This window comes from Phocoena phocoena, chromosome 3 (genome assembly GCF_963924675.1).
Source record: "Phocoena phocoena chromosome 3, mPhoPho1.1, whole genome shotgun sequence".
NCBI classification, from domain to species: domain Eukaryota; kingdom Metazoa; phylum Chordata; class Mammalia; order Artiodactyla; family Phocoenidae; genus Phocoena; species Phocoena phocoena.
Genome location: NC_089221.1, coordinates 169174325 through 169183079, shown reverse-complemented (window position 1 = coordinate 169183079; position 8755 = coordinate 169174325). Strand labels below are relative to the sequence as shown.

General features: G+C 50.2%; 1 protein-coding gene across 1 annotated transcript; it reads right to left on the bottom strand.

Moving 5' to 3' along the window:
- Window positions 1–402: 402 nt before the first annotated feature.
- Window positions 403–726, bottom strand: TINCR (TINCR ubiquitin domain containing). The gene has a single exon (XM_065873848.1). The coding sequence runs from the start codon at window positions 724–726 to the stop codon at window positions 403–405; it is 324 nt and encodes a 107-aa protein (XP_065729920.1).
- Between the last annotated feature and the right edge of the window lie 8029 nt (window positions 727–8755).

The following is an 8755-nucleotide window of genomic DNA, read 5'->3' as shown; positions in this document are numbered from 1 at the left end:
TGGAGAGAGGCAGACAGAGCGAGAGAAAAGAAGGAAGCCTGCAGGGGGAATCGAGCCAGGCTCCTGGCCTTTCTCAGTGCCGGGCGCTGTCCAAGGAGTCCACAAGGACGAGAAGGATCCCCAGTCCACCCTTCTGCAACCATCCCACGCACTCCACCCTGACCCCAGCTAGGCCCTCCTGGCCTCCCCCCCGTCCCTGACCCACTTCCCAATCCACCGGGGACGCCAGCCAGGCACTCCTGTGCCCCACCGTCTCCCCCCACGCATTCCCCATCCAGGACCCCAGCCAGGCCCTCCTGTGCCCCCCAGGCCCCGCCCATCCTGACCCACCTCCCACCCCACCGGGGACGCCAGCCAGGCCCTCCTGTGCCCCGCCGTCTCCCCCCAGCCCTGACTCACCCCTCACTGGGGATCCCAGCCAGGGCCCCCGATCCCAGGTCGCCCCCCAGTCCCCTCCCCCGGCCACCTGGGGTCGCTGACGAGCAGCAGCACCGAGCCGTCCTGCAGGCGCACGTCGCGCACTGTCTGGTGGTCGTCCAGCCGCCGCGCGTTGTAGTAGAAGGTGCGCTTCCAGGAGCTCACGCCCTGGCCCACGAGCTGGGCGCGCAGGTCGCTGAGCGTGTCCCGCGGCCGCACCGTGAGCGGCAGCAGCAGCGCCTCGTCCGCTAGGTGCACCTGGATGTGGTAGCGCTTCCAGCGCGACAGGCCCCGCCGCAGCCCCTCCATGGTCCCCGCCGGACACTCGGACCCGGCCCGGGCCCGCGGACCCGGCCCGGGCCCCGTGCGCCCTCCGCACCCGCCCAACCGGCCCGGCCGCCCGCTCCCGCCGCGCCCGCGCCCGCGCCCGCGCCCAGCCTGCCCGGGCACGCCCAGCTCGCAGACTGGAGGCCCCACGAGGGCGGGGCGCGGCGGGTGGATCTGCGGGCCCCTGGCCCCCACCCGCAGACGCCCCTTAGTTTCCGTCGACCTGTATTAAGTGCCTACTGCGAGCCAGGCGGATGGAGGCGCCCCGGGTGACCCGGGACAAAACCCACGAAAAGGAGCCGCATCATAAAGATAAATATGTAAATGCACAGTGCATCGATCGTGGGAAGTGCCAGGGAGGGACCAGAAGAGGAAGAGAGCTCGAGACTGGCCGGCTATTTTAGGGATCAAGGTCAAGGGAGGCTTCTCTGTGGAGGTGGCATTTGAATGGAGATCTGAAGGAGGAATGAGCCAACCACGCAGAGTCATGATCAAGAGTACTTACTGCAGGCTGAGATGGGAACAGCCTGTGCAAAGGTCCTGGGGCAGGACAGAGCCTGCCTGTTGGAGGAACAGCGAGGAGGCCTGTGTGGCTGGAGCAGAGTGAGCGAGGGGGAGACAGGGAGGAGGGGGGGGTCAGGGAGGGGATGGGGCAGGTCATGTAGGACCTTGTGGGCCACAGGGAGGACCTGGGCTTTTATCCCAAGGGAGGTGGAAGCCCTGGAAGGAAGTGTCTGTGGTTTGTATTTGTCACTCACATATTTGACTCTCATTTACTCCCTTATTTCCTTCAAGACTTATTCAACCAGTACTTATTCTGTGTCCGGGCTGGGCTGGGCGATGCTGGGAACCAGAGAAATCCCAACCTAAGGCCCTGCCCTCAACGGTCACCCAGTTGAGGGTGAAGGACACAGAGCTGGACACAGACATTCCCAGTCCTATGTGGTCAGGGTTTGAGTAGTAGGAGAGACCCCAGGCTGGGAAAGGCCAGTAGTGGGGAGATGGCTTTCCAGATGAGTAGGCATTGGAGCCCTGGGGCTTTGACGGTTGAGTAGAAGTTCAACACTCCCACCAAGGAGGTACCTGCCCATGATCACCAACTATATAGTTCACTGTGTGCCTAGTGGGGAGAAGCAAGAGTCAAGGCTTGTGGTCAGTGACAGTCAGGGGAGGCTTCCATGCTGTCCTCCCCTCCCCTTGCAACCCCTTTTTCAGGCCCCGCCAGCCTCTCCAGTCTTACTTATCTAATGACCCTCTTCCTGAAAGCCTTCCTTGACTGCTGCCTGCCCCTCTCCACAGCCATACCTACCAGGACAGGACTGACCAGTTCTGGGTATCCAGAATGTTGACTTGACCTCAGAGATTTAGTCTGTACTTAGAAGCTAGTTACGATGGAGCCCAGTGGGAACTCCTCCTCCAGGAGTGGCCAAGACTGGGGGAGGGAGGCTGAGGCCAGAACAGGGCAGTGGGCAAATCAAGGGCTCTAATGCCAACCCTGACCCTTGGAAGTTCCTCAGGAAGGAACTTAACCTCCCTGGGCCTCGATATTACCATCTGTCCAATGGGGTTGTTATGAGAGTAAATTACTGCACATAAGCACTTAGAAATGTTCCTGAAGCATAGTCGCTGGCTAATTGGCTACACTGAGAGTCAAGTGCCATTGAAAAGCAAATAAAAACAAAAATAGCAAGCAGGAAAAAAAAAATATGGGCTAAGTGCCAGATGGCCTTCTAGGTACATGATTTAAAAAAATAATAATAAAAGCTTCCTTTAATTCTCACATGACACTATTATCTCCCATTTTACAGATGAGTAACGTGAGGCTCAGAGAGAGTGACTTCCCTGAGGATACACAGTGAAAAATGGCAGAGCCAGGATTTGAAGCCTAGCCACCTGGTTTCAGTCATCATGCTATTGTCCACTTACTACACAGCTTCTTAGACAACCATCAGATTTCAGATGGAGATTTTAAAGGTAGCTAAGAGCAAAATTAATTTCAGATGGATCACCCACCAACCAAACAAAAAAAAAGAGAGAGAGAGAGAAACTATTAAACTACTAGAAGAAAATGTACAAGTTAAAAATAATAATCCCAGTGTGTTGAAGCATGACATGACACCTTTGATGATTTAAAAGATTAATAACTGACTACAGGACTTCCCTGGTGGCGCAGTAGTTAAGAATCCGCCTGCCAAGGCAGAGGGCACGGGTTCGAGCCCTGGTCCGGGAAGATCCCACATGCCGTGGAGCAACTAAGCCCATGCGCCACAACTACTAAGCCTGAGCTCTAGAGCTTGCGAGCCACAACTACTGAAGCCCGTGCGCCTAGAGCCCGTGCTCTGCAACAAGAGAAGCCATGGCAATGAGAAGCCCGCACACCACAACAAAGAGTAGCCCCCGCTCACCACAACTAGAGAAAGCCCACGCGCAGCAACAAAGACCCAACACAGCCAAAAATAAATAAATAAATAAAATAAATTTTTTAAAAAAGATTAATAACTGACCACAGGACATCCCTGGTGGTGCAGTGGTTAAGAATCTGCGTGCCAATCCAGGGGACACGGGTTTGAGCCCTGGTCCAGGAAGATCCCACATGATGCGGAGCAACAAAGCCCATGCACCACAACTACTGAGCCCGTGTGCCACAACTACTGAAGCCCGTGCGTCTAGAGCCCGTGCTCCGGAACAAGAGAAGCCACCACAACGAGAAGCCTGTGCACCGCAATGAAGAGCAGCCCCCACTCGCCGCAACCAGAGAAAGCCTGCGCACAGCAATGAAGACCCAACGCAGCCAAAAATAAATAAATAAATATTTTTAAAAAGATTAATAACTGACTACATACAAATGTAAAATTCCTATACACACACAAACACACACAAATACTAGAAGGTCAATCAACAAAGGAAAACTTTTCCAAGACATGACAGACAAAAGACTGATTTCCTTAATATGTAAAAATCTTCCAGGTATCAATAAGGGCCAACAATTCAATAGAAAAAGAGGCAAAGGACATGAACAGTTTCTGAAAAGGAAATACAAATGTCTTCCAAGCATATGAAAGGGAGTTCATTCTCACGTATGGTAAGGTCAATATAAAATAAAACTACCATGAAATACTTTTAAAAAATCTACCAGGTTCCTAAGGATGAAAAAGTTTGATAATTCACCATGTTGCTGGGGTTTGGGGAAAAGAGCAATATTATGCATTGGGGTTTGGAGTGTGAAATGGCATAATCTCTCTGATAATAGCTATTGAAATGAGAAGTCGCTATATCCCTTCTGGGACTCTACCCAGGTGCCCAAGGATGGATTACAGTACAACACACACGCTGAGCAATTTACATGTAATCCACAAGGAAACCTGAGGCTTATCTCACTGAACAGAGGAGGGAAACTGAGGCCCAGACGAGGGACAGAATGAGGGCCCAGGCTGGTGTACACTGTGTCAGGGAGAGTGGGCCGGCTGGCTCTACCTGTGGCACTGGGTCACCACGGTCCCAGCCACCTCCCTTGTCAGGCTAAGCTTCAGGTTTCAGGCAACACACCTGCTGGTGTTTAGAACAGGTCAGAGCAAGACCCAGAGACGCTCGGCTTTAACATATGGAGGCCAAGCTAGCCGCGCTGAGCTCTGTGAGTGCTGGGTGCCAGTTCCAATTAATTCTGACTTTCTCATTAAGCCGTTAGGAAAAGCCAGGTGGCTCCGGGCAGTAGGCCCTCTGCCTAGGCCGCTGGATTAGAGGGTTCATGGTTTCTGCCTCGAGACACTGTATTATCTGTCATGGGCGATTATGGAAGACCCAAGCGGGCAGTGACAAGCTCGGTGAATCTCTGAGTTCTGGGACCTGGGAGGCTCAGAATCATGGGATCTCCAAAATCATGGACTCCCAGAATCTTGGAGTGCCCGGCATTCTAGATCCTCAAAACAGTCTCCCCTCCTCCCGAACATTTTAGAATCCTAAAGGGAATTCCCTGGTGGTCCAGTGGTTAGAACTCAGCACCTTTACTGTCGGGGCCCAGGTTCGATCCCTGATCAGGGAACTAAGATCCCCCAACCCATGCGGCATGGCAAAAAAAAAAAAAAAAAAAAAAAGAATCCTAGAGCAGGCGTCCTGAATGGCATTCAACACATCACTTCTGGCTGTCTTGCAGGGAAGAGAATGCATGGATCGTCAGAGGCAGAAGGCATATGTGTGGATGGGGGCCTGCATCCCACCAATACTGCAGGCAGATAGGAAGGGAGGGTCGGCGCTGTGCTAACTTGCCCCTATCTGTGACATACCCACTGAATTTGGCATTGCCCAATTCTCGAATCACAGATAGCCTCTTGTGACACAGGCTTCTTACCTAGACTTGTCCCCTTGGATCAGAGGTTTCTCAAACTGGAAGCCCAGGGGCTGAATGTGTTTTTGGTTTTTGTTTTTCTGGGGCTGGAGGCCCACATAATGTTTACAAGAAGAACTTGTGAATGAGTTTTTCCATATAAGGAGCTCCACTGGATACAGTACAATACTACTCAGCCATTAAAAAAAAAAAAGAAGGAAATAATGCCATTTGCAGCAACATGGATGCAACTAGAGATTATCATACTAAGTGAAGTAAGTCAGACAGAGAAAGACAAATACCATATGACATCACTTGTATGTGGAATCTAAAACATGCCACAGATGAACCTGTCTACGAAACAGAAACTGACTCACAGACATAGGGAACAAACTTGTGGTTGGCAAGGGGGTGGGGGGATGGGGGAGGGATGGATTAGGAGTTTGGGGTTAGCAGATGCAAACTATTCTATATAGAATGGATAAACAACAAGGTCCTACTGAATAGCACAGGGAACTATGTTCAATATCCTGGGATAAACCATAATGGAAAAGAATATAAAGAAGAATGTATATATGCATATAAGTGAGTCACTTTGCTGTACAGCAGAAATTAACACAACATTGTAAATCAACTATACATCAATAAAAAAAATTTTTTTAAAAGACGCTCCATTGGGCCCCCAATCCGAGTGGCATCTGTGGACCCTCCAGGGATTATAGGGATGTGAATTCCCTATAACCCTAGGTCCAACTCACTCCTTGAGTGAGTTTGCTCTCCCTAGACAGTGATGGTACTAACTTTATATCCTCCTTTTAAGATCAAGAAAGTGAGTCCCAGGAGCATCTGTTTGCCAAGGTCCCCCACCTCCCAGGGAGAAGCTGAAAAGGCTTTGGAAAAAGCGAATGGACATCCCATCAAGCTTTACAAATAGTTATCCCATGGGGTCCCTGCCACCAATCCTATGAGGTCTGTACTTGTTATCCCATTTCTCAGATGACAACACTGAGTCTTGGAGAGGGAAATCACTTTCCCAAAGCCACACCTGAAGGTAGAGCTCCTGGAACATGGCAGGAGTGAGTTAATGGAAAGGCTCAGGGTGCCTCTCTATCTGGAGGTGGTGCAAAAAGGAAAATGTGGTGCTTGGGGGTGGCTTTGGGAAGGGTGTGGAGAGGAGATTGGATTTCCGTCTAAAGGCAATGAGGAGCCATGGGAGTGTTTGAAGCAAGGGAGTGGCATAATCTAATTTATATGTTAGAAATGTCCCTAACAGGACTTCCCTGGTGGTCCAGTGGTTAAGACTCCGTGCTTCCAGTGCAGGGGACATAGGTTCGATCCCTGGTCAGGGAAGTTCCACATGCTGCTCTGTACAGCCAAAAAAAAAAAAAGAAAAAGAATTGTCCCTGACAGTGCTGAATCCAGTTCAGAAGATGGATACATTCTCTCAGCTAAGGATCTGAGAAGGGCTTTGTCTCAGGTCAAAATGCTCTCTTCCTAGCTACTATTTCTTGGACCCATCTGTCCCCCTCCACTGGGTTTTCATAAGGAATTCACTGCTAGGATGTCTGACAAATGAGGATTCTTCGTGGTCCCTGTTGATAAATTGTGTTATTCCAGTTTAGCTCTATTAGAAACAAAGGCTATTTGCCACTAACATTTTTAAAGTGGCATCCTTTATATATAAAGAGTTGTGAGAAATAAATAAGAGACATGCAAAGAACATGGATGCCACTTTGAACACACAAAAGACACAGATGGGACATTGTAAAAAAAAAAAGTGAAACAAAAAAAAAGACGAAGACTTTTACATGAAAATGTGTTTAACCACTCTAGAATTCTCACTATAATAGTCAAAAAAGATATCTGATATTAGATTCTGTGAGGCTACAAGGCAATTGACATTCACCTCTGTTACTGTGTTAGTACTATCTTTCTGGAAGGTAAGATGGCAAAATTATCAAAAGCAAATTGATGGATAGTAACTAATTATCATGACTCACCATTGTTGAGTGACAAATGAACTTCATTTATTATGTTTTTCCCACTAGAACACAAAGTCCGCTAAGGCAGGCATCCTTGTCTGTTTTGTTCACTGCTGAGTCCCTGGTGTATGGGACAGCAACTGGCTTTGATTTATATACCCAGCATGATCTAATTTTCTCATTTTTCTGTACAGTGAAGTTTGAGAACCAGTGGACTAGACCAAAAGGGAAGTTTGTGTGGAGGCAGATATCTGAGTATCCACTTATTTGGGTCTTTAAGACAACCCTCAGATCCGTAGTGGTGAGTGGAGAGTTCTCAGGGGCTCCCACTGACCCATGGGTTAATGGATGTGTTTGTAGCTAAAATGATCAAAAGAGATGATTTCTGATAATTACTGATTTCTGATAATTACTGATTTCTGATAATTACTGATTTCTGATAATTACTAAGTCCTTAGGCTGTGTGCCAGCCTCACACACTTAATCACTTCACAGCAATGCTATGAGGCTGGTATTAATTTCAGGCTCATTTCACAGATGAGGAAACTGAGTCCACAGCATGAAAGTAGCACAAAGTAGGTGCTTGGGTTTAGCAGAACCTAAATTTTGCTTAGTCAGCTTCATGAACACCCATCCTTGTCGCTCCAGGGAGCACTTCCTCTGGCATCCCAGTAGAGACTCTGGACACCAGTAAGTCTCCATAAATGTTTTGGTTCTCAAATTTCTTGGGTGACTCCATGCAGAGCTGCCAGGGAAGGTGAGAGAAGAGAGTGTCACGTTTCTGGGGGCATGGAGATACCAGACACACAGAGACGCCCACAGCACCCCCCCACACACAAACACCACACACACCTTGAGACAAAACAAGACACACACAGAGACCATCTAGATACACACCCCAAGACACACACACACACACACACACAAGACCAATGCAAACACACTCCAAGACAAACACATACGCACAGGAGACACGCACAGAGCCTTGGCGGGGGGTGTCCAGGTTATGGGGGCTGTGGACACCCTCGATCCCTGCGGAAGCCCCTATTCCAACCTCCACCTCCGTCTCCACTCTGGGGTCCAGGGCCTCCCGCTAAGGCGGCAGTGCAGCAATAGAGCAACCGCAGGCAGAGAGAAAGGGACTCGGGCTGCAGGACGCGCCAGGCAGGGACGGCTGCGGTGCAGCGTGTCTCTCTGGCGCCACCCGGTGGGCACAGGGGGCATACCAGCCCCCGTGGCTCAACATCTCTGCGGGTCTGTGGGTCCTGGGGTATCCATCGGTGTCAGCTTTATCTCTCTCTGAGTCTGTGTGTCTCTATTTCTCTGTGTTTCAGTCTCTGTCTCTCTTCTCTATGCGTTGCTGCCTCTTTTTGCTTCTGTGTCTGTCTCTCTACAGCTCTTTTGTATCTCCGTCTCTTTGTCTCCCTCTCTCTCCCACCCTTCCCCCCACCTCTTCGTCTATAACTGAGCTACCCCCCCATTAGCGACATCCCCTGTGCCCTGTCCCCCCATGGCATCTTGGCACTTCCTGCCATTCATGACTCAGTCCAGGTGGAGAGTGATGACCAACTTCATCAGCTTTGTAGCCTGCCTGCTCCTACTTCCTATATTCTGGTCCTTGTGGAGGGGACCCCATGCCTGCAGGCTGCATGGGGTTCCCCTGCTGTTATCTTTGTCCAGATAACCTGGCCATGAGCTCACCTTCCAC